The sequence below is a fragment of the Curcuma longa genome, chromosome 5 (assembly GCF_044706935.1).
Source record: "Curcuma longa cultivar G26 ecotype Majalengka, Jawa Barat chromosome 5, ITB_CL_G26_1.1, whole genome shotgun sequence".
NCBI classification, from domain to species: domain Eukaryota; kingdom Viridiplantae; phylum Streptophyta; class Magnoliopsida; order Zingiberales; family Zingiberaceae; genus Curcuma; species Curcuma longa.
In genome coordinates this window covers 5,632,985-5,659,246 of record NC_133865.1, presented here as the reverse complement: position 1 = coordinate 5,659,246, position 26,262 = coordinate 5,632,985, and the positions used below count along the sequence as shown (strand labels likewise).

The 26,262-nt window shown below is 39.4% G+C and overlaps 3 protein-coding genes across 3 annotated transcripts; 2 read left to right on the top strand and 1 right to left on the bottom strand.

Annotated features, from left to right (window-relative positions):
- Window positions 1-9,351: 9,351 nt before the first annotated feature.
- On the bottom strand, window positions 9,352-10,728 carry LOC141830048 (3-ketoacyl-CoA synthase 12-like). Its single transcript, XM_074717528.1, has one exon. It carries the CDS (start codon window positions 10,726-10,728, stop codon window positions 9,352-9,354), a length of 1,377 nt encoding a protein of 458 aa, XP_074573629.1.
- Window positions 10,729-17,841: 7,113 nt separating this feature from the next.
- LOC141829350 (putative methyltransferase PMT3) lies at window positions 17,842-22,599 on the top strand. Its single transcript, XM_074716801.1, has 7 exons — window positions 17,842-18,111; window positions 18,195-18,359; window positions 18,483-18,665; window positions 18,824-19,418; window positions 21,414-21,526; window positions 21,665-21,885; window positions 22,266-22,599. The coding sequence occupies exons 1-7, from the start codon at window positions 17,842-17,844 to the stop codon at window positions 22,597-22,599; spliced, it is 1,881 nt and encodes a 626-aa protein (XP_074572902.1).
- A 1,731-nt stretch (window positions 22,600-24,330) lies between these two features.
- On the top strand, window positions 24,331-25,969 carry LOC141828978 (cytokinin riboside 5'-monophosphate phosphoribohydrolase LOG3-like). Its single transcript, XM_074716373.1, has 7 exons — window positions 24,331-24,587; window positions 24,666-24,763; window positions 24,857-24,887; window positions 24,957-25,056; window positions 25,217-25,287; window positions 25,377-25,520; window positions 25,587-25,969. Exons 1-7 carry the CDS (start codon window positions 24,405-24,407, stop codon window positions 25,674-25,676), a joined length of 717 nt encoding a protein of 238 aa, XP_074572474.1. The 5' UTR covers window positions 24,331-24,404; the 3' UTR covers window positions 25,677-25,969.
- Window positions 25,970-26,262: the final 293 nt, after the last annotated feature.

The window sequence follows — 26,262 nt, the reverse complement described above, 5'->3', positions numbered from 1 at the left end:
AGAAGAGAGAGAGAGAGAGAAAGGCGAGCTGTTGCAGGTGTAGAGGTGAGCGCTGTGGAAGGAAACGAAGCGGCGAAAACCAAACGGACGCCGAAAGTAGCCGCACGAATGGGTCTAAATAAAATAAAAACCAAAAAAAAAAAAAAACCAGACCACTTACAAACAAAAAGAAAGTAACCCGGTCAATTTTATAAGTAATTTTTTTATTTTATTTATTACTTTTTTAAAAATATATTTTTTATTACTAGGGTGATTGGGCCGACTTTGACCGACCTTAGTTTTAATATTTCATAGAAGATATAAAAATGTAATATGAAATCTCAATATAACACATAAAATATAGAGGTGGGATTCAGTTATATTAGAATTTCATATTACATTTTTATATAGTTTATTATTTTTTATATATAATTACTTTTTTAGCATTATTATTATGTGCAATAATTTAATTTCTTATTTTGTTGCTTTAGAATTATAAACTTTAATTTTAAACAAGAGAGGTAATCCTTATTACAATAGATTCTTGCTTTAGAAGATTAAATAGATCATCGCTCACCCATTAATTTATGGCCTAAATTTAATCAAATAAACAACAAAATTTGTAACATAAATAAAATACACAACATTATAAATAATTAATTGGGATTATAATTGAAAGCAGTGTGTAAATTAAAAGTCCCACATGGGCAAGTAACCTACCAGCTACGCCATTCAATTTGGTGGAGCCAGCTTGAAATTTGATTCGTCCCTTCGTTTCAGGCATTGATGATCGTCACGCTAACCGTCTGCCAGTCAACGACGTATCTAAATTGATTCGTATAATTAATTGCCAGCATTTTTTTTCTTTTCTTTTTAAAAAAAATGATCTTAATTTTGATTTTCTGGCACGAAGGCAATTTATTCTGGCCGTTAATAATTTTTCATCTTTATTTATTTCTGATCCTCGATCGTCCACGGTCAGACCTCTCCACTCTTTCCCTTCCCTTTCTTCTTCCTGCTCCTCCGGATGCCTTCTGGCGGACCTTGCAATCCCGCGTCGCAGGTGTGCGAGGGTAGAGAATCAGAGAGCTCGCAGCCTTTTTTCCTACCATCGGCCGTCCTTACCTAGCTACGCTTTTACACTGATGGAGAAGAGAGGCCCAAAGGGGGCGATTGCTCGGGGACAGCGGCAAAGTTTGTAGGCATGGTATTGTCTGATAGATCGTTGGTTAGGCATAACATTTAGTGCAAATTGTTCCGTCAGCGGCGGTTACAGGCCGCAGGGTACGGCGGCTGTAGTTGTTAGAAATGATCGGAGGTTGAGGTCGAAGAGATCTAGCGGCTTGGTGAAGATGCTTTCGCCAGGGTCAGCGCATTTGTGCGAGCGTTGGATCGAGAGAGTGTTCTCAAAATGCTTGTATATGTAATCTTTTTCGAGGACGTTCTCAAAGGGAATGTGCAGTTAAAATTCTATACGAGAGGAATGTTTTTAAACAGAGATATATGTTCCTAAAATAAATGTACTGTTGAATTCATATGTGATATTTTTGGAGATATTTTCAAATGGAGATGTTTTCAAAATGAGTATACTACTAAAGTTCTATGTGATCTTTCTAAGAATGTTGCCAAAATATGTATATGATAGAAGTCTTGTGCAGTTTTTTAAGAATGTTCTCAAAGTGAATGTACGATTTAAATTCAGTATAATTTTTTTCAAGAACGTTTCCAAACAAGAATATGTTCCCAAAGTGAGTGCACTGTTGAATTCCTATATGATATTTTTGGAGATATTTCTAAACAGAAATGTTTTCAAAGTGAATATACGACTGAAGTTCTATGTGATCTTTCTAAGGATGTTCACAGAGTGAGTATATGATTAAAATCATGTGTAATCTTTTCGGGGATGTTTTCAAAGTGAGTGCATGGCTGAAGTTCTGTGTACTTCTCGTTTGGTCGTGCGGTTGACGAGCGCAACACTATAAGATCGCCTAGCTGTGTGACTTATATCATCTACAAGACTGTCTAGTAGAGATGACAATTTCATTAGAATTCGATGGAGAATCCAATATCCGACCCAAATGGAGGAGAGTATGAAATAATTTGTTTGATCTGATTAAATAATTAGATAATCGGGTATAAAGATTTACAACAAAAAAAATAGCTTTTTGCGACGAAATTTGCGACGAAATTTGTAAAAAAATTCGTTGCAAAAAATTTTGCAACGAAATTTGCGACGAAAATATTTCGTTGCTATAAAATCGTCGCAGATATTCTGCGACGAAAAATTTGTGTTTGTCGCAAAAATCTGCGACGAAAAAGGCTATTCGTCGCAGAATTCGACGCCGCCAATTGGCGACGAACACAATTCGTCGCCAATTGGCGACGAAAAAGGCTATTCGTCGCCGTCGCCAATTGGCGACGAACACAAATTCGTCGCCAATTGGCGACGAAAATCGCTGTTCGTCGCCAATTGGCGACGAACTAATATTCGTTGCCAATTGGCGACGAATTTGTGTTCGTCGCCAATTGGCGACGAATTATTTCGTCGCCAATTGGCGACGAATCGGGTTCGTCGCCAATTGGCGACGAACACTAATCGTCGCCAATTGGCAACGAACAAAATTCGTCGCCAATTGGCGACGAATGACTGATTCATCGCCAATTGGCGACGAATTCTGCGACGAAAAGCTTTTTCGTTGGAAAAATCGATATACAGTAAGTTACGATATAATTGCAACGAACACTGTTTCGTCGCAAATTTCGTCGCCAATTGGCGACGAAATTGGTTTTCGTCGCAAAATTCGTTGCAAAATAAAAAAAAATTAACAGCAGCAGTTTGTTTTTCCCTGTTTCCTGTAATACATTAATATCGATCCAATCGGATCGATTTACAATACATTTAACCTGTAACAATTCACATAACAATCAAAACAAGTATATATATCAAATCCATACAATAAACATCATAAACAATACAAACTCATCCATACAATCGTATGCACAGAATTAACCTTGAAGATAATCATAAATGTTTGATTGAGCATCAAAGAAGGCTAAATCCAAATATGACAGAGGTGGTACTGAAAGAGATAATCAAATTATTGAACGTAGGAATAATTTACTCAGTCTCGGACAGTAAATGGGTAAGTCTGGTGCATGTTATTCTAAAAAAGGGTGGTATAATAGTGGTAAAGAATGAAGATGGTAAAATGATACCCACTAGAACTGCAATAGGGTGGAGGATGTGTATCGACTACAAGAAACTTAATAAGGAAATAAAAAAAGATCACTACCCCCTCCCTTTCATTGATCAGTTGCTTGAGGGATTGGCAGAGCACAAATACTTCTATTTCCTAGATGGGTTTTTAGGTTTTTTTCTAAATTTATATTCACCTAGAGGTAGAAAAAATGACATTCACTTGTCCCTCCAAATCTTTGCTACAGAAGAATGCCTTTTGGCCTATGTAATGCCCCAGCAACATTTCAGAGGTGTATGATGGCAATATTTTCATATTTTATTGAAAACATCATGGAAGTTTTTATGGATGATTTTTCGTGTATATGATTTTGATGCATGTTTATTTTGATGCATGTTTAGACAACCTCTCCAAGGTCCTACAAAGATGTGAATATGTTGATTTGGTTCTTAATTGGGAAAAGTGTCATTTTATGATAAATGATGGGATTGTATTGGGACACAGAATTTCAAGACAAGGAATAGAGGTTGATCGAGCTAAAGTATAAGTAATTGAAAAACTCCCTCATCCTATGAATGTAAAAGGGATAAGGAGTTTCCTAGGATATGCAGGATTCTACCGGCGTTTTATAAAAGACTTCTTAAAGATCTCCAAGCCATTGACTATTCTTCTAGTTAAAGATGTAGAATTTCACTTCGATCAGGCATGTTTAGAAGCTTTTTGCACTATTAAGAAGACCCTAGTAACTGCACCTATAATGCAAGCACTAGATTGGAAATTTCCATTTGAAGTTATGTGTGATGCTAGTGACTATGTTGTAGGGGCAGTCTTGGGACATAGGAAGAACAGAGTGTTGCATACGATCTACTATGCTAGCAAGACACTGGATGAAGCACAAATTAACTATACGACTACAGAGAAGGAGCTCTTAGCTGTAGTCTTTGCATTTGATAAATTCAAGTCTTACCTAGTGGGATCAAAGGTAATTGTGTATACTGATCATGCAGCAATCCGATATTTGTAAAGCAAAAAGGATGCCAAACCGAGGTTAATCAGATGGATGTTATTACTTCAAGAATTTAATGTGGAAATCCGAGATAAAAAAGGAGCTAAAAATGTTGTTGTAGATCATTTGTCTAGACTACATTCAGGGAGAGACGATGTGACTAAAGACCCTATGGCCATTAATGATAACTTTCCAGACAAGCACCTTATGGCAGTCATACGCGCAAAGGCACCTTGGTATGCAGACATAGCTAATTTCTTAGCATGCAATATTCTACCACCGCACATCTCCTATCAGCAAAAGAAGAAATTTCTTGCAGACGTAAGATATTATATTTGGGATGACCCTTATCTCTATAAGAAATGTGGTGATACAGTGATTTGTAGATGTGTACTCGAAGAAGAGATCGAATTTGCTACATCACTGTCATTCATCACCATATGGGGGACATCATAGAGGATAGAAGACGACGACAAACATTGTAAGCAGGATTCTTTTGGCCAAACATATTCAAGGATGCTAAACAATTCGCTACTCAATATGACAGTTGCCAAAGGATAGGTAATATTTTCAAACGCCATGAAATGCCTTAGAACTCCATTCTAGAAGTTAAACTTTTTGATGTCTAGGGGATAGACTTTATGGGACCCTTTCCATCATCATGTGGGAATACTTACATCCTTGTAGCAGTGGATTATGTATCTAAATGGGTTGAAGCTATCGCTTCTCCTAAATGTCATGGTGCTACATTTATCAGGATGTTCAAGAAGAATATATTTCCCAGGTTTGGAATCCCTAAAGTAGTAATCAGCGATGAGAGATCGCATTTTATAGAAAAATAGTTCGAGAAAGTATTGGTCAAATATGGAGTAAGACACAAAGTGGCAACACCCTATCATCCACAAACAAACGAACAGGTGAAAGTTTCAAACAGAGAGATAAAATAATTTTTGGAAATAACTGTATCCCTGTTAAGGAAGGATTGAGCACTAAAGCTTGACGACGCACTTTGGGCTTACCAAATGGCCTATAAAACTCCCATTGGAATCACCCCATTTTTTTGTGTATGGAAAAGCTTGTCATTTGCCAGTTGAATTGGAACATAGAGCATATTGGGCAATACAACGTCTAAATCTGGATCTATAAGCGGCAGGAGAGAAAAGAAAATTTCAAATTGGGGAATTAGAAGAAATAAGAATGGACGCATATGAGCAAGCAAAGTTATATAAGGAAAGAACAAAGAAATGACATGACAAGCACATTGTATAAAGAGAATTCAAGGAATATGATATGGTTTTATTATTCAATTCAAGGCTCAAACGCTTTTCCAGGGAAACTAAAATCAAGATGGTTTAGGCCTTATAAAATTTTTAAAGTCTACCCCAACGGAGCTGTAGATATATGAGACGAGGAATCTGGTATAAACAAAGTAAATGGACAGAGACTAAAGAGATATTTCCTTGGGGTGCCTTTTCAGGAGAAGGAGGATTACCTTCTAATTAAGTCGCGTCCACTAGATTCATGCGAAAAGGGGTCAAGCTAAAGACCTTAAATAAGCGCCTCTTGGATTTTAAGTTTCTCTTATTCTTTGTTTTCAATTGATTTTGTCAAATAGAAATAAATACTTCAATTTTATTTTTTAGGAAATTTTGGAAATTCACTTCAAATAAAGTCAGGTTGTACCTATAACAGACTGTGACAAATTGGCACGGTCGTGTCTTTTCTCCAGAAGAATGACTTTGGCAAGCCATGCCAATGAGACACGGGCGTGCCACGCCCACCGAGTAACTTTCACAGGTCGTGCCTAATAGGCACGGTCGTGTCAAATTTCACCAGAGAAGCGACTTTTCGTGCCTTATAGGCAGATCGTGCCTCGCTAAGGGTATAAAAGGCACACGGTCATGCCCTAGTTTCTCACGCGGTTCACCCTAGCACACGACCGTGCCCCTCTTCGACCCCATCCAATTTTTCTCCCTTCTTGCTATTCCTTTCCCTCTTCTTCCCTCTCATTCACAAAGGCTCACCTAAGCTCTTTTTGCAGTTGAGAAATGCTGAAAAAGCTAGGGAAGAGGAAGGAATCAAAGAAAGAAACATCAATCAAAGGAGGAGAGACTTCATGCAAAGGTATGGAATTGCAATATGGTATCATTTTTGACAAGCCAGAACATAAACAAAGATTTGATGCTTTAGTTTGTCGAAAAATCTCATGTACTAAATATATAGATTGTCATACCTTGAAAGTGCTTGGTTTAGATGATGATATTAATTTGTTATTAGAAAGAATAGGATGGAAAACTTTCATGAAAATGAATTACCCCACATACCCAAGATTAGTATTCGGAATTCCTTAGAACTCTTGCGATTGAAAGTAAAAGTGGGGATGGGAAAAATGTGCTTTAGGTTGCTTAATGAAAACTACACATGGACTTTTAATAATTTTAATGCTACATTTGATTTACCATGTGGTGGTACTCGGGAAATACCTAGCACTTTTTATCCACAACATATATGGGATGAATTATGAGGTATAGGCATGTTCCATCCTTCCTCATCTAGAACTTCTAGTATAGCTAATCCCGTGTTTAGATATATTCTCTTACAAATGAAACACACTATATTTGGAAGAGGAGAAAATAATAAAATAGTGTGTCGGGATGAACTTCTCTGTTTATAGGCTATGTTAGAAGAGTACAACATCGATACTGGATATCATTTCTTGAATCATTTGATAAACATGTCACGCCCACATTACTCGAGCCCTATTATTCTAGGCGAATTGATTACTGGAGTGGCATTGATGCTAGGATTGGATCTAGAAGGGGTTGAAATGGAAAAAGGGAATCCTAGAATTGATATTGCTTGTTGTGTAGCGACGAAATTAATTCGAAAGGGATGATAATGGCTATAGTCTGCTCCTAAATGACCAACATCCTATAAAACTACCCAATACTCGGTTGACAAACATTTTAGACAGAAAAAATTGAGCAATGATGAATACCATTGAATCCTCAATGCCAACAAGTGTCACTCATGTATCCAAAACCTTCACAAAAAGGTCCTCTTCAAATGTATTTGATTTTACATCTTTCCATTCGATCCTTGACACCTTACATACCGATCACGAGGCTATTAAAAATCTTCGTCCCAAAATTCGTTGCAAATTAGCAACGAATAGAATTCGTCCCAAAAGTTCGTCGCAAATTCAGTGTATTTTTGTAGTGTTCTTCTCTGGTAGCTTATAGATATTTATTTATTTATTAAATTATATATATTTTTGATATGATATTAATTCTAATATAATTTTGTTGAATGATGATAGTTTGATAAAATGAAGAAAATTAACTCTAATATAATTATTTTTCCCGGGTAGCCTATGATGATACCCATCCTCTAATGGGTATGAGAGTGAGGATGAATATCTATCTTTGAATAGATACTAGGATGAGGATGAAAATTGAATACTCGATGGGAATGAAAATGAATATAATAAACGAGGATGAGGATGGAGGATGTGACTATGACCCAAATCGAATCCATTGTCATCCCTACTATTTATAAGTATTAGTTGCGTGGCTAATGCGTTAAAGTTATCATCTACAGAACTGCTCGAGTGCCCAATTGTGTGATTGGTGCATACAAGATTGTAATCATCTATAGAACAGTTCAAGCACCCAACTATGTGGTTGATGCATACAAGATTATCGTCATCTATAGAAATGCTTGGGCGTCTAACTGTGTGGCTAATGAATGCAAGGTTGTTTTCATCTATAGAGCTGCTTGAGCGCTCAACCATGTAGTTGGTACATGCAAAGCTATCATCATCTAAAGAATTGTTCGAGTGCGTAGGTTAGTGCGTGCAAGCTTATAATTGTAAGACTGTCCTAGCACACTCAACAGATTATCCGTTTGGTCGATTGAGAATGTTGACTACCTTTGTAAGATGCATATAGTACCTTGGGTGTTCAATTTGTACTCAATCAATGTTCAACCACTTATCCATTTGACCTTAGTGCTCGACCACTCCGTCACTACACCTAAGTGCTTGGCTAGGATCGAGCCGTAGACCTCTCGGACAGGATATGTAGCCTCGAATGCTCATGAGTATTATCGGACGGGAGACCTGGGGTACATCATCTAGCATAAATATAATTTATTTTGACTATTACATAAACAAAGTTAGAATCAATATTGCTTCTAAGTATATGCATCTAATTATTTATTAAAATTTTATATAAAATTGCGAAACACTTTAACATTCCCTTACAAATTATTACAAGCCGTAATTAAATTAAAGAATAATGATATTACATTGATAGAGAACGGCTATCCTGAGCACCCGATTCCTACGCACCCGTGCGCACCGACCGCCGACCTCCACGCGCTTCCGCCGGCCATTCATCGCCGTCCGACCACCGACGACCGCCGGACCGGATCCGTTGGAATCGCGACTCGCCGGCGCACATTCCGGCATCGGATTCCGGCCGGATTGGGCCGGAATCCGGCCGGAATTCCGGCCGAAACCAGGGCAACAGTGCCTGGCACCACTGTCGGCCGGAATCCGACCGGATTCCGGCCGAATCGGGGCCGGAGACCGGCCGCGGTCGACGCGCCCGGCGCCGGCGCATCGACCGGGGCCGGAGTCCGGCCCCGGGCCGGAATTCACCGCCAGACACTGGCGGGCGATTTCGGCCGGAATCCGACCGGATTCCGGCCGAATCGGGGCCGGACTCCGGCCCCGGTCGATGCGCCGGCGCCGAGCGCGTCGACCGCGGCCGGTCTCCGGCCCCGATTCGGCCGGAATCCGATCCGGCCGAAATCACCGCCAGACACTGGCGGGCGATTTCGGCCGGAATCCGGCCGGATTCCGACCAAATCGGGGCCGGAATCCGGCACCCGCCGGACCGCCGGCGAGTTGCGGTTCCAACGGGTCCGGTCCGGCGGCCATCGGTGGTCGGACGGCGATGAACGGGCGGCGGGAAGCGGCGAAGGTCTGAGGAGAAATACTGTGCAAATCGCGATTTTTTAACGGCTCCGGTTTATCGCGCGATGAAATGGACGGTGGAGATGCAGGTGCGCACAGGTGCTTAGGAAACGGGTGCTCAGGATAGCATTTCTATACATTGATATATATATCTTCGATTACTTATTTGTAGTAAGTCAATGTACGTATCACTCCTCGTTGACCCACCCAAATTTCTCCAAGAAGGGGTTGACCAAGGTCTGCGGAGGGTAGCGGTGAATGCAGTCCTCCCAGACGCCGCCGCCACCGTCGAGGTCCCGCAGCACCTCCCACACGCAGCTGTTGCACTTGAACCCCGCCCCGAAGCTTATCATCAGCACTCGCTCCTTCTTCCTCAGCCTCTTCTTCGCCTCCATGTACCCTAGCACGTACCACAGGCTGCTCGCCGACGTGTTCCCCCACCGGTGCAGCGTCATCCTCGCCGGCTCCACGTCGTGCTTGGTCAGCCCCAGACCCCTCCCCACTGCATCGATCACCGCCGCCCCGCCCGTGTGCAGGCAGAAGTGCTCCACCCCCGTCTTGAAGTTCACCATCCTCTCGTGGTTTCCCGGTTCCTTCGAGTTCGTCGCCGCCGCCTTCAGCAGCCGGTGCCGGATCACCCGGACAGCGTGCAGCGCCAGCTCGCCGATCGGTAGCACCTTGGGCGCCAGCCTCTGCATGTTCTCGGTGAAGGCCAGCACCGCCGCCTTGGGAAGGTTCTTGCCGAGATGGAATCCGACGCGGCCGACGTCGTCCTCCTTCTGGATGGCGCAGTCGTAGGCCTCGTCGTCGGCCCCGATGTGCGTCCGCACCAAGCAGTTCAACCTCATCTTCGCCCGGCGGCTCAAGCTCGCGTCGTTGGTGAGCATGAACGAGCACCCCCCGGAGCGGAACAGGCAGTTGCCGAGCATCATCGACCGGTCGCTGCCCGAGTACCAGTTCGGCGCAATCGACTCCGACGTGAAAACCACCGCCAGCATCCCCTTCCGCGACCTGAACACGTTGCTGACGAGGTCGACGGCGACGGGGCTGGCGCTGCAGCCCATCCCAGCGAGGTTAAAGCTCTTGACGTCGTCGCGCATCCCGTAGCGGTTGATGATCCTCGCCGCGAGGGAGGGGGCCGGCGCGAACATGGAGACGTTGACGACGAGGAGGTCGACGCGGGACGGCGGGACTCCGGTGCGCCGGAAGAGCTGATCCAGGGTGGCGAAGGCGCAGTCGTCGACCTCCTCGTGGCAGTCCGCCAGGCTGGGCCGCTCCTCGCGCCGGCCCACGATGATGCTGCGGGGGCCGTACGTCTCCTCGCTGATGCCGGAGTTGACGACGATCTTGAGCAGGAACTTGTAGTCGGGCAGCCTCAGCCGCGGGTTGCGCATGATCACCTCGCGGCACCGGTCCGTGGGCAGCTTGCGGTCGTCGGACGGCTTGTAGCAGACGTAGTCGAGCAGGTAGCACCGCCGGCACAACCACCGGTCCACCGCCAGCCGGACAAGCGAGAGTAAGCAGCAAAGGAGGAGAAGCGCGGAGACGACGGAAAGCAGCTCCATGAATATCGATCGTTGCAATCTTGCATGCCTCCGGAGTTATTTATCTACTTCGATCTCCAGCTCGATCGATCGATAAATCCCCAGAGCGTTAATGCATCCGCGTCATATCCAATTCCCCAACTAATTTCTCGCGATCATAAACGACGAACACCACACAAACTGGCCGATATTCAGATCATTGCATGCATACGAACTACTTGTTCGGCCAACAAACAGCTCATTAACCACTTGGTCGCGCGATCTCTACGCTCAGTCAGATCCTGAAAATCCAGAACAAAAATAATTAAGCACGTGTGTTCTCGTGTTCTCTTACTACAAATTCACGCAAAGTCAAACATATACGGCAAGTTTGCTGAACTGTTAGGGAATTAATGCACTGAATTAATTAATTAATAGCGAAATGCCAGCATTATTTTTGACCTTCTTTAATTTGTTTTAAAATAATCTGAAAATAATTCCCTTTTATTTATTTCGTCGGATTCATTATCAGCAGAAGCAGGAAATCGGATAAAGGAAAACGACCTGCCTGCTCTGAAAGTGGATTGGATCGTAAATTATCAGTTGACTTTTGGACGGACATAACTTAGACAATTGGATTCGTTATTATTGTGACGGAAATCTCTTATCTCCGCATGTCATACGATATAGAGTTTGATTTATCCTTAAGATTAAAAAAATAATTTAAAATATTTTTTAAATGGGCTGTTTCATTCAGAATAAGAAAAATATTAAATATTTCTTAAACGGACTATTTTATATAGAGAATAAGAAAAATATTTTAAAATATTTCTTAAATGGATATTAATAACTCTATAAAAGTTGACCCATATCCACGGACACAATATGCACACATCAAATCATAATTTTCTAAGTCCTTAAACTCCTTCCTCATTTAAAATTTTAATTTGAACGTCGGAATGGTTTATCAGGATTCATCCCGACATCATTTTAACTCTCCTTTTTAGTGTTTTTTAGGGGTCTCTTCATCTCTCCAGACGACTATCTTCAAGAAGCGTGCACATCAGCAGTTTGTAAACCAATGACTTAACCATTCCCACATTGTATTGTCCGGAATATATATGTAATTAGTATTTAGGGGAAATTATATTTTAGTTTTTTGATTTGGAAGTAAAATTCAATTAAAATATCCTCTATAATTTAGTTTTAATTTATTGAAAAATTGAAAACTTTTTTCAGAGAGAGAGATTCAAGCAAAAAAAAATAATATTTTTTTCTTCATATTTTAATTTAAGAAACTGAAACAATTACTTCCATTGAATAGAGTTGTATCTTTTTTAAATAGTAGCAGATAAATATATGTGCTAATTTAATTAACGTTTTTAAAAATAATTCAAAATTTGATTTTCAAAACATTAAACTCTCTAGATAGCTTGATAGGGTTAAATCGACTACTTTTATTTTTAAATTTAGGACCTTATTTTATTTATTTTTAATTATTGCGTCGATTAATTTCATAAAATGATAAGTAAAGTTCTTTTACAAACATCTATTTAATTTTATAGTATTTATAAAAATAAATACAAACAAACTTAATTTCCTAGTTTCAATCTAACAAGTTATATATGCTGAAGGACCAAACAATAATTATATCCCGAGTAAATAAAACCAATATTAGATAAAAAATATAATCACGAGAAATAATCTTTTCTTTTTGATAAAAAAGAAACATATAATCTTGAAATAAAAAATATTCTCGTTTTATTTTTGGCCTGAGTGGTCCTGGAACAGAAGGATTTACATCTACTTGAATAATAAATATAAGATGATCACAAGGTCAACATTTGACTTTAGAAGTGCCGTGGGGCACTAAAATACTATTTGCAATAATTTAGGTTGACTTTTCTTTTATCAACGAGAAACACCTTTTTGCCACTTATGGCCACCATTGATGGTACCTTCCCAATGCCCCCTGAGTGTTACCGTAGTGTTCTTTTTCTTTGATAATTTAAATATTCAATTTTTACTTACGCACCTAATAGTTAACATTTAAAATTTTCTGTTAGTACCCAATGGTATTTTAAGCTATTATCAAATAAATTTAAATTAAATAGTTGTTATATTTGATATGTGTCTATAAATATATAGAGACTTAGGAGAATATACATACCTTAGTAGAAGATGTAATCGAACGAGAAAAATGATACGAAAAAAAAGTTGATGGGCTCGGTGCATCCGAGATACGAGGAGCTGCATAAGAGTATTCCGGTGGAACGAGAAGGACATACAAGAGTGAGCCAGAAAGACTTGGTGCATCCGAGAGACGAGAAGTCAAAAGGAAATCTACACAAGGTGACCGATATAAATGACGGAGACGAACTCAGAAAATGGCCAACTCAAGATTGACCATTCCAAACACTTAGAACGGTTCCAGTCACCCAGAGTCCAGGTGCCTCAATTAGTTTCAAGTGCCCGGAAGCTCAATCCAAGTCAACGAGCCATTTGTCGAAGCGGTGCCCATGTCAGGAGATTCCAGATGCTTGGGATGCAAGGAGCTATTACAAGAGCGTTGCCAGAGTGGATGTGGTTTCGATGAGTCCAGACACCTAAAAGGCTTCTAGATGTCCGGAAATGCCATATTAGCACAACAGTCAAATCGAGATGAAGGCTATAAATAGACTAAAGCTCGAAGTTGTAAAACACATCCGATTTTATTGTCTTCTGTTCTTTATAATTTTGCTCAACTATTGTAAGAGATTTCTCTGCCTCCGGATCATTTCCGAAGAAGATCTTAGTGGAATTGTTCATAATCTTGGACTAGTAACCTCCTAGTTGTAAACTAAGTAAATTTTGTCTCTTACTTTTATGTTGTGTTTAGTTTTTAATTAATGTATGTGCCCTTGCTAAATTAGTTAGTAAGAGAAATAACTAATCCGAGACCCCACACGGTCGGCCCCACGACCATCTATGAGGAGGTAAATCGAGAAAGTGCAGTTGGTTACGACGCAGGAGAGTATTGCCTGGCTTCGCCAGGATTCGAACCCTTGTCCTCTTCTGCAAGTCTGCTGCGTCGTAACCAACTCACCTATGCCTCGGGGGCTACCTGTATGTCTCCCACTTAAACCTTTGATGGATCCTCAACTTAGTTCACATATTTATATCCCTCAATTCAAACGATCTAAATTTATAATAGTGAATTCATCAAGACCAAGATACTTTACCAAGCTTCTACTATCTTTTAGCTCTTAGCAAGACAAGTAAGGTGTTCCCTTCTCCTCCAAACTATATAATCACTTAAAAGAATTAGTCGACTTCTCTTCCATTTAGTTTTGATCTAGACGTTAAGCAATTAGACAAGGTAGAGCCTTTGGCTACATCATGGGCCTTGTAATCTATGAAAGATCTGCACATTTTCAAAGGACGTACTTAAAGTTTCAGAAGTCCCAAAAGGCACATTGAAATTTCAGATTTTTCAAAAAGCTCACCGAATTCTTTTTTACTCCTCTAACAACTATTAACTCTTTCATCCATGCAATATTCTCCCTTTTCTTTTTTAAACTCATTTATATGCAACATTCTCTCTTTTCTTTCCTCTCTCCTTTACCTGTAATATTTTCTCTCATTTCTTTCTCTTAGAGTAACTTTAATTGACATAAATAATTCAGAGAGATCGAAATAAATAATGGACAACGCTATTGAACTCCTTGTAACCTTAGAAACCTATCGAACTTGAAATAAGTCTAATCAGACATATTTAGGTTGATCAATAGATTTTGATCGAAATCCACTAATATACCTGGTTATTTGAATTTCTACAAACTTACAACCATTGGGAAGGAGTGAGTCTGCATAACACACATATGATGTCATACCTTGGTTTTGATCAAGGAACAACGTGAACTTGATATCGAGAAATCAACATTACTACGGACCTGGTCTGATCCGAGATCAGGCCCCATGTGGGCCTGGTCTGATCCGAGATCAAGTCTAATGTGAGCCTAATCTCTCGGAGACCAAGATTATGTTCTAGATAAAAGTTAGCATAATATTGGAGCATCTCCGGAGATACTAAAATAAGCAATGCATGGAGAACATTGTTGAACTTCTTGCAATCTAAAAAATTCACATGATCTGAAATTATATTGGTCAAATTGGATCTATCTAGATTGATCAGTAGATTTTGACTGAAATCCACTAATGAACTTAGACTATGAACATGGTCTTGGTCTCTAGGAGATCAGAACCACGTTAGGCCTAATCTGGGATCATACCAAGGCCATGTTGGGCTTGATCTAGTAGGTCCATGGTGTCCCCGGGCCAATGGTGCAACGGTAGGACATCCGGGTTGTAACTCAGGGACCCGCGGTTCGATCCCCAGTTACGGCGTATTTGCAGGAATTTTCCTCCAAATGGGGAACGCAATCAAAGGATGTTGGGCATCTGGATTGGCCGCCGTATGCGCTTCCCGATTTACCCTGGTGGTCGGTGGGAAACTTCCGTGGGACCGGGCCGACCACCCCCAGAAATGTGTCTACTGGGATTATCATGTTTTTTTTTAGTAGGTCCATGGTGGTGCTGATCTCTCGACACCAAGCCCATATTGTTCCTTGATCAGAACTAAGATTTAACATCATATGTACTTTGTTCTCGCTCAATCCTTCTTAGTGGTTGTAAGTTTGTAGAAATCTAAATAACCTAAGTCTATTAATGGGTTTCGATCAAAATCTACTGATCGACCTAGATATGTCCAATTGGACTCATTTCAGATCATGTGAGTTTCTGAGGTTGCAAGGAGTTAAACAATGCCCTTCATTAGTTATTTCGGGCTTTCCAAATATACTCCAATATTATGCTAACTTTCAGCTAGAACGTGATCTTGGTCTTCGGGAGATCAACCCCACGTTAGACTTGATATAGGATCAGACCAAACCCATGGTAGTGTTGATCTCCTAACACCAGGCCCACGTTGTTCGTTGCTCAGAATCAAAGTTTGACATCATATGTACATTCTCCTCACTTAACTCTTTCTAGTAGTGGTAAGTTTTTAGAAATCCAAATAACATAGGTTCATAAGTGAATTTCGATCAAAACTTATTGATCGACCTAGACATGTTCGATTGGACTCATTTTAGATCCTGTGATTTTCTGAGGCTGTAATGAATTTAACGGTGTCCTCCATTGCTTATTTCGACCTCTTCGAAGGTGCTCCAAGAGATAAGACTCACGTTGAGCCTAATTTGGGATCAGACCAGGCCTATGGTAGTGCTGATCTTCCGATACCAGATCCACATTTTAGAGGATTATTTATTAAAGTTTAAATTAAAATTTAATTTAATTTAAGAGAAAATAGAAGGCAAAAGAGAGAGAAAAGAGAAAATTTTAATTTAATCTAAGAGGAAAGTTTAATGAGCTTGTTGGAATGTTTAAAACTCGCTAAGTTGTTATCTTGCATAATTAGATAAATCTTATAGCGAGTGATAATAATAATTATATATATATATATATATATATATATTCCTATATATATATATATATATAATTATTAGAATCATAAAAAAAAGATTCTATTTTAAAAATACTCTTATACTAATATAATTATAACTTTAAATGAAATTATTTTTTAAATTTAATTTGATCAAAAATCTTATATATATAGAGTATGCTTTTATAAAAAAATTTTACCTACTTAGTCAAAACGGTTTAATCTAGATCAAAATAACTTCATTAAGGTTAAAATCATTGTAAAAAGATTAAAATTATTTTAAATATATACTACAAAGCTTCGTAGTTGATATAATATTTTTATGATAATTTTGAATAAATTTATGTAATTTTGATTGAGTTTTGACTGACTACACTAATAATATTATTTTTTAATGAAAAATACGATGCACGCTTTTAACTTTTTAAAATAATTAAGGAATGCCTTTCGAACTGTTCAAATAATTATGGGTGCTTTCTTTTTGATATTTTAATAAATAACTGTTAATTATTAATTAGGGGTACTTTTACTGAAGTTTTGATTAATTAGATATTCAGCATGATGCTTTAGGATAAGAAATGACTAGTCCCTTATATATAGTTGAGTTGATTACAATGGAGCAGACTTGTAAAAAAGGAAAAATTTCGAATCTTGATGAAGCTGAGCAATACTCTCCTCTGTCGTGACTAACTGCAGTTTCTCGATTTACCTACTCACAAATGATCATGGGATCCACTATGTGGAACTATTAGGATGACGAATTTTATTTTTTACAGAAAAAAGGATAAGAAATGATTAATATTTCTAATTATATATGCTAATGATTTAATTTGTAATTTTTATATGAAATTTGTACATTTTTTTGCATAAAATGGAATCCGTCATTCCAACCGTTCTTAAAAAATTTGTACATCTCAAACTTTAATTGTAAGTAAATATGATTCCAAGTGTTTATCCTTTTATAATATATTAGATACTTATTACTTAATTTTAATATTAAAACTATATGTATACATTAATTAAATAATGTTGCAAATGAAGTTCTTCCTATATAATTGATTAATTAGTATTTTTTTAATAATTCATATTTCTAATTCTTACTTATCTGACTAATTAATGACTCTTAATTATTAATTGTAACTAAACTAAACTAAACCTCGTAAAATTATAGCGATCGCTTTTGAATGCTCCTCATAAAAATAGCCGTGCGAAGCGGAGCGGAACCGATCTTCCATCTCCTCTCTCTCTCTCCAAGCTTTCCGGATCTGTTCTCCCGCTTCCCTTTTCCATTCCCTTCTTCGCAGGTCTCTTCCGCTTTTGCCTTCGGCTCGGCGACCTCGGCGGATCCCTAGTAAGTGCTCCTTTCACCGGCTTCCGCTTTCTCACCGGAATCTCGCCGTTTCTTCGACGAATTCGAATCCAGATTTGATAAATGCCTTCTGATTATTGCAGATCGTATTTGCTTCGATCTGGAATCTTGACGCCCCGTCGCTCGAGTAGTTTGCTGATTACTGGTTGATATGGCATGGAAAATAGAAAAAAATAGTGACGGATTGTAGTTAGGTCACTCGCTCTGATGGATGGAGCTTATCTTGGAGTTTTGATATGTTTGATTAGGGTACTTGGGAGTTCTACTTCTAGATAATATAAAGGTACCTGCTGGATCGCTGTCCATGATGATGAGGGGACGAGACGGATCCCAGAAGAAACATTTGCTCCCGTCATTGTGTGTTGCGCTTCTCTTTTTTGTTTTTCTAGTTCTGTACTATGGGTCTTATCTAAGCAACCGGGGACGTCATGCTAACTCTGCTTCAGAGTATGGTAGTAAAATTTCTAGATCCATTGGTTGGATTAGTGAAGATAATGCAGAATTAGGCAAATCAGAAGACCAGATTTTCACTCGGAATGATGGGGAGGAAATTGTCATTCCTAAAAGTTTTCCTGTGAGTGTAATTTCATCTGAATGCTAACTTCCTGATCGTCGATCACTGTATGGGTGTTATTTGTTTTGTCTTTTCTTCTAAAGGTTTGCGATGATCGTCATTCAGAGCTCATTCCATGCTTGGACAGAAATTTTATTTACCAGTCACGACTTAAGCTTGATTTGTCTTTGATGGAGCATTACGAGAGACATTGCCCTCAATCTGAAAGGCGATTCAACTGCTTGATCCCCCCGCCATCTGAATATAAGGTTAAATAATGGATTGCGTCCTGTAAAGACGCTATTGAATTTCTTCTATATCTCTTTGCATAGTTGTGTTGTCTAAACTTGTCTTATGTTTCTAAGTTGGGGTTTGCCAATTTTTCATGTTAGGTTCCGATAAAGTGGCCAAGGAGCCGAGATGAAGTTTGGAAAGCAAATATTCCGCACACACACCTCGCACATGAGAAGTCAGACCAGAACTGGATGGTAGTCAAGGGCGAAAAGATTGCTTTCCCTGGAGGTGGCACACATTTTCATTATGGAGCTGATAAATATATTGCACACCTTGCAAATGTATGTTTACTCTAACATGAAATCATATCTTGAGTTAGTTTTATTGCTCTTCTTGTTTATGAAATGTTTACAAAGTGTAGTTACCCTTCTTACTATTTCATTCAACTGGTATCTGTAATGATTTAATAAAAAATATATTTTCTTGTTTGGATCAACAGATACTTAACTTCAAGAATAACATTATAAACAATGAGGGCAGGATCCGAACGGTTTTAGATGTTGGTTGTGGAGTTGCAAGCTTTGGTGGATATCTTTTATCATCTGATATTTTAACAATGTCTCTAGCACCTAATGATGTTCACGAAAATCAGATCCAATTTGCTCTGGAAAGGGGGATCCCTGCTTACCTTGGTGTGTTGGGAACAAAAAGACTTCCTTATCCTAGCAGATCTTTTGAGTTTGCTCATTGTTCCCGGTGCCGAATTGATTGGCTTCAAAGAGATGGGATCCTTCTCCTTGAGTTAGATAGGGTGCTTAGACCCGGAGGCTATTTCTTTTACTCATCTCCTGAAGCATATGCTCAAGATGAAGAGGATCTGAGGATATGGAGGCAGATGAGTGCATTAGTTTCACGCATGTGTTGGAAAATTGCTGCTAAAAAAAACCAAACTGTTATATGGGTTAAACCCTTGACAAATGATTGCTATTTAAAGAGAGAGCCAGGAATTCTACCACCACTATGCAGATCTGACAATGATCCTGATGCAGTTTGGGGTGTCTCAATGGAGGCCTGTATCACCCCTTATACTGAACGTGAGTGCTCTTCTCTCATGATGATTACTTATATTGCTTCCTAAAAAGTTTTTCCTGAAAACTTTTTATGTCATTTGCATTAAGATTTTCGAAACGTGTGCTAATTTCTAGTCTTTAAGTTGATCAAAATGTTGTGAGATCAATCTTTGGCATATTCATAATTTGTTGTGAGATCAATCTTTGACATATTCATAATTTTTTGTAGCATGTAATCCATGAACATCAGGGATTAGATTACCTTGTTGATTGTAGTCAATTCCTGTTTTCTAAAATATAGGCTGTGTTGAAGCTTGTTGAGGGTTTCAACTCTTTGTATAGCATACTGTTTATTTCTCATAACAAAAGTACAAGTGGTTTATGATGAAATATAAAATTAGATGAATAATGTATAGCTAATAATTTGGATAAAAGTATTTTGAATCATACTAAAATTAGTTCTATCAATCAATGAAAGTTGATCCTCAATAGAGAAATTAGCACACTTTAAAATTTTGAGCCACTCCAATTACAAGGCCAAAATCCTACCATTCCGCTTGTAGACCGGATAACACGAAGGGATCAGAAGTACCATGCACTTTTGTCCCTATCTTGCTAAGTTTCATCTGAGATAGGAGCTTTGGTTCCAAAGGGAGGCTAGAGAAGGAAACTTTGCTTGTGAAACCATAGGAGATCGGGGCAACTAAAAGAGCGACAACAATGATAATTTGTGCATCAATGGTAGCAACCTAAGTACGTTGCATTATGTGGTTAAATGGAAATGGGTGTCAACTTGTCTGCACATGAGAGGAGGTTGTGGGTACCAACTGATTGTCGCACGAAAAGGAGCTATATGATTGTGTTACAATTTGTGCAGATGAGGAAATTGTGTGGGTTGTAACGAAAGTAGTGAAATGTAGATTACTAAATTGGTTTATAATTCAGTTTTTCTTTAATAAAAAATTATTAATTTTTAAACATCATTCTAATTTAGCAGATTAAGATTAATATTAGATTAGCAATTCTATTTTAATAGCTATATATTAATTCTATAATTAACTTAGCATTTATATTAAATTAGAAGGTTAATTATAGTTATATTTGATTGACATCAATTTGTATTAGTATCAATGTTTTATTAAATTTTAAAAGGATAACATAGCCTAGGTAGATAGCATAACCGTTTTTTAAAAGGATAGTCTAATAGGGATCACTAAGCAATTAGATAAAGCAGTCTCTTGCCTAATACACCTAGACGACTGCCTTTTAAAACAATGATATATAACCAATTATCTTAAAAGGCTTGATACATCATTAAGTGATAGCTTCAAATTTGATTCTAATACCGACACCTTTCGAGGCTTAAACATATTGATGATATCTAACTAATGTACCTAGCAGTAACTGCTTGGCACCAAAAGAAAATTATAATAAACTGTCTGCATCACCATATATGATATTTTTTGTGGTACCTTGGGGAAAAATATATATAGTTGCTTCCTTCCATCATCAGATTGGTGCATTTGAAAATTACTGAGTAATCTAATATGAAGTAAAACCATGTTCAGCTACATTTATATTATATGGCATCTCAGAATGATAATTTGGAAATTGCTCCTAAAACAAAATATAAATACTGTAAAACTACAACATTGTTAAAATTCAATCATCTATATGAGTAAAAAAGGAAAGCTATTCCAAACCTCTTATCTTCATCTTTGTTCTAAAGTTGTCTAACCAGATCAGAACTTGGTGAAATAGTTACTGTTGATGGGGGTATCAAAATTTTGCTGTATGGTATCCATTCTAAGATACTTACTGAAATAATTGCTGAACTATTACTAGTTTACCGGGTTAGATTCTTATTCTGAACTGGTCATGAAGTCTAAAGAAGTACATGTTCTCAAAATTGGTTTCAATTCTGTGTACAAATGCCAATTAGTCTTATTATTTCTATTTTTCTATAAAAGAATATACTCAGTCACTAGTTCATACTGATGAATTTTCATCCTTCTGCAGAAATTGAAAGAGATGGTGGAAGTGGATTGTCCCCTTGGCCATCCCGTCTAACAACCCCTCCTCCACGCCTTTCTGACTTTGGTGTGTCGAGAGAAATGTTTGAGAAGGACATGGTAAATAATATTATGCATCGTCTGCAATAGTAAAATATTTTGTTTGTAATCTGATCTGCCTTTTAAGTGCACTTGCATTACTAAGTAGAACCTTGAGAATGATCCTTCAGATTAGGTTTTGATGATACACATTCACAGGAAACTTGGCGACAGAGAGTTGAAAGTTATTGGAGTCTTTTAGGTACACATATTCAGGCAAACACACTGAGGAACGTGATGGATATGAAGGCTAACATGGGATCCTTCGCTGCCGCTCTCAAAGATGAACCTGTTTGGGTAATGAATGTTGTACCAGAAGATGGACCTAACACCCTCAAGATTATATATGACAGAGGACTAATAGGCACCATTCATGACTGGTAATCTTATACTCCTTACGAGAAGCATGATCATTGAACGTGTGGTACTTACTATCTAACAATTAGCAAATACTGTTGACTTGTTGCATACTGTTTCCTCACCTATCTCCTGTTTATCAAGTTACTCAAAAATCATGGGCGCATATATATTTATAGAATTATCCATATTTTACTCAATTTCATTTACATCATGATCCATTGAGTGAATTTCCTTTCTTGCTGGAATAGGTTTGCAATGATAAATCTTTGATATATACATTTTCAATTAGTGTTCTTCAAGGTAGTGAAATTTCCACAGCCAATTTCCCTTGCTTTTCTGATTGTAGCTAACTTCGATAGTCTCTTTTCAATTTTCCCCTGATGGGCTCAGTGCTTTGCAGGTGTGAGGCCTTCTCTACGTATCCACGAACTTACGATCTCCTACATGCTTGGGCCATCTTCTCTGACATTGAGAAGAAAGGTTGCAGCGCTCAGGACCTTCTGCTCGAGATGGATCGCATCCTGAGGCCCACTGGTTTCGTGATTGTTAGAGATCGCCAACCAATCATTCAATTTATCCAAAAGCATCTAACAGCACTGCATTGGGAACAAGTGGCCGCTGCTGATGCTGAACCAAACTTGGATTCAGGGGAAGCTGCCGAGAAGGTCCTTGTCATACAGAAAAAGCTGTGGCTTATAGATGATGATGAAACCGCAAAGGATGAAACAGCATAAGAAGCCCGTGTAAGTGCATATATTATCCTTTGCGAGGTCAATTATAAATTGCATCGACACATTATTTTTAATTTTTTTGTTCCTCCTATAGATTCTCGTTTACTATTTTTGGCTGTTGCAACTTTAGTATCGAGTGGCTAAAGCCTAAAGCAGATAAAATGTTCTTCAGAAAATAGAAAATTTTACTATTGTTTCTGTTGGACCTATATATTCTTGGTAGTTATAATTCCATGTGGTGTATATATTGATTTATGGGTTTTTATAATAATAAATGCAGTGGAGTACTATAGTAGTACTGTAGATTGAAATGATGATTTAACAAACCCTACAGGACTCTGGTGTTAGAAGCAAGCCTCTCTCCACATGGAAATAATAATGTACAACTCCACTCCAGCCCAGGCACGCATGCAGGGGAGTCCCAACAAACAAGAAACCTACACGCCAAGGCAAGGTCATGGCCTCGAACAAGAACAATCCAAAGGAATCCCAAGATTCAGTCTTAAACTGCCCGACAGACAAAAGAGCAACTAGCTTTTGATCCAACCACATATCGGATCTCTTATCTTCATGAAGAACCATGCAGCTATTCTCCCATAAAAGACAGGGAGGCAGGCATGCATGCATGCAGTGGGAGAAGAGAGAGAAGAAGGGGTTTAAGTTAAGAGAAATGGGAGTGGGTTCGAGATTATAATAAACCTAGCGCAGAGGAGTGCGAGCATTGGTTTTTGGTGCACAAGTTTTTAATAGTGTTGGAAGGAGGAAGAAAGGGAAGGAATGATGAGGAGAGAAGAAGAAGAAGAAGCAGAGTAATCAGTGGAAGGGATGGGAGAGAGCATGCTTGGTCTGGCGAGGGGGAGTTGGTGGTATGGGAGAATGGAGAGCGTGTGTTGAATAATTTTACAATTTGTTTCCTCCGCATGTAGCAAAAGGATGCCCAGGAGAGCAGAGCAGAGGTGCTTTTAATTTAATGCATCGAGCTGTTCACCACCACCATGGAACAACTCCAACCATGTCTTCATTTTCTCTCTGATCTTTTAGTTCGTACCGAGAACTGAATGCTTCATTTGTCAACTGGACATGTGAGCTGCTGAGATGACATGATGTGGTTGTGGAATGGCGGATAAGGCAGCCACCACCTTGAAGGAAGTGGAGGAGAACAATGTGATTTCAATGTGGCATGTTCGCAAGACAAGTACAAATGGAGAAGCAAACAATCATAACTGGTCCACTGAAAACGAGCGATGAAGAACACAACAATCGGTCCGATTTCAGTAAAGATGAACAATTAATCACATCACGTATTAATCTCCAGATAAATTCCTGCAAAAGCTCTGTTCTCCGCCAAATTTTACCCTAGCTAGCTCTCCTTGCTTTCTGCAACTTTCTTGGGGGAGCATGATTAGCAACTCTTTGTCCTTGTCCAGCATAATGGAGTCCTACTAGACCTCACTACTCCCCTCATGGTAGCTTTTGGCGGTGACGAGCAGGGTCCAGAAGCCGTCCAAGCATAGCAGATAGAGTCGCCATGGAGGAGGGCAATGGGAATCAGTGCGTGAGGCTGCCAGGGGACACGTGGGCCTCCCTTGTTCGATCGCACCCTCACAATAATTTCACTCCGTCTCGTGTTTTGTGTGTCTGCGTGTGTCTGTGTGGGTCAGAGAGACAGCGTTGTGGGTGTTGTGTGTGTGTGCAGAGTTCTTGCCTTTTATAGCAGGCCCGGAGAGAGTGCGAGATAAAGGCGCTCGTTTGTGGGTGTTAGTGCTCAGCCAATAAGCAGCACAAGGGAGAGAGGAGGAGGAGGCAGCATGCAGGGGAGCCTGGAGAGCTATAGCCTGTGCCAAGTCGCAAACGCCGCAAGAAGAGAAGCCATGGAGGGAGAGAAAGCTGCGCGGCCTTCCAAATTTAGAAGGATTTGCGTCTTCTGCGGCAGCAGCCAGGGCAAGAAGAGAAGCTACCAGGACTCCGCCGTCGAGCTCGGCCAGGAACTGGTATATACATATCTCCTCCATTAACCTTCTCATTCCACTGGTTGCAGGGATTCAAACTGCTCTGCTTCACTGTTTCAGGTGTCGAGGAACATTGATTTGGTCTATGGTGGTGGAAGCGTAGGCTTGATGGGCTTGGTTTCCCAAGCTGTTCATGATGGCGGAAGGCATGTAATGGGGTGAGCTAGCTACCTACCTTTCACTGTCCATGGTTAACTCTAACAGTATTCCTCATTCAAGCAACTCATTTTGCTATCTATATCTACGAGCAGGGTCATACCCAAGACTCTCATGCCTCGGGAGGTATGTTTCTGATACAGACACAAATTTCTTCTCTTATTTTTGAATGCGTTTAAGAACCTTTTCCTGCAGATAACTGGCGAGACTGTAGGAGAAGTGAAGGCAGTGGCAGGCATGCATCAAAGGAAGGCAGAAATGGCCAGACATTCTGATGCCTTTATTGCATTGCCAGGTTACTGTACAACCTTGCGTGCTGTGCTGCATTCCATTCCTTTCGTTTCGTCTCCTTTCCTTTGTCGTTACCATTTTGTTTGCAGAATATTTGTCTGTTCCTCGAGGACCATCTTTAATCATTGCAGGCTCTTTGAGATGATGGTTAAGTCTTTGTGCAGGGGGGTATGGCACACTCGAAGAGCTGCTTGAAGTTATAGCATGGGCTCAACTAGGAATTCATGACAAACCAGTAAAACTCTTGCACTGGAGATTTCTTTCTCTCTTTTTTTTTGTTTTGTTTTGTTTTTGTTTTTTTGTATCTGAACTATGATTTTGTAGGTTGGATTGCTGAATGTCGATGGATACTACAACTCCCTGCTATGTTTCATAGACAAAGCAGTGGAAGAAGGTTTCATCAGCCCGAACGCCCGCCATATCATTGTTTCTGCTCCAACAGCAAAAGAATTGATGAAAAAACTGGAGGTAATTAAGATGGTTTATTCAAAAAAGCTTCTTCAATTCTGAATACTTTTTGTGTCGATCGAGCAGGAGTACTTCCCTCGACACGAGAGAGTTGCTTCTAAGATGAACTGGGAGGTGGAGCAGCTCGGCTACTCGGAGTTCGAGATGTCGAGATAGACCGGGAGGAGGAGGAGGAGCTGGCCATGGTCGATCAGGTAGGAGGAGGGTATCAGGCAAGGAAATGCAGCAGCAGCAACATTTTGGAAAACAAGGAGATGAGAGATCGAACTTTTTGGGATTCTTTCTTTTTGTAAAGTGTTTGTATGACAAAAAGGCCTGAGTATATAAAGCTTTACTTTCTTCTTCTTCTTCTTCTTCTCCTCTTCTTCCATGGATGTGTGAAGAAGGAGATGCATATGGAACTAACTTTTGAAGAACTGTATTTCCTCGTGCCTAGATTTTGGTGTGAATTATTGTTCTTTTTTCTCTTCTTTTTTTTTTTTTTGCTTTGAAAGAATATTGCAATCTGTTTTTGGCTTAGATATTATGATCACACCTTGAGTTGTGCCATGGAGTCGAATATATTAGAGTGAAAATTACTGATAAAAAATTACAAAAATATATTATGAGCACACCTTGAGTTGCTTAGATATTATGATCAAACATTGAGTTAATCCCATAAAAATTTATAATAGATTATCAAGTTAAATCGAAAAGGGCTCGCAATGATCCATTCAAATGGTCAATATTCTTAGATCTGTCA

Bases quoted from the DNA above. Each gene is read 5' to 3' on its own strand.
- LOC141830048 (XM_074717528.1), bottom strand. From the start codon at position 10,728: ATGGAGCTGCTTTCCGTCGTCTCCGCGCTTCTCCTCCTTTGCTGCTTA.
- LOC141829350 (XM_074716801.1), top strand. From the start codon at position 17,842: ATGATGATGAGGGGACGAGACGGATCCCAGAAGAAACATTTGCTCCCG. The intron at 18,112-18,194 runs GTGAGTGTAATT...TTTCTTCTAAAG, and splicing joins TCATTCCTAAAAGTTTTCCT to GTTTGCGATGATCGTCATTC. The intron at 21,886-22,265 runs GTAATCTTATAC...AGTGCTTTGCAG, and splicing joins ATAGGCACCATTCATGACTG to GTGTGAGGCCTTCTCTACGT.
- LOC141828978 (XM_074716373.1), top strand. From the start codon at position 24,405: ATGCAGGGGAGCCTGGAGAGCTATAGCCTGTGCCAAGTCGCAAACGCC. The intron at 25,057-25,216 runs GTTACTGTACAA...GTCTTTGTGCAG, and splicing joins TGCCTTTATTGCATTGCCAG to GGGGGTATGGCACACTCGAA. The intron at 25,288-25,376 runs GTAAAACTCTTG...ATGATTTTGTAG, and splicing joins TAGGAATTCATGACAAACCA to GTTGGATTGCTGAATGTCGA.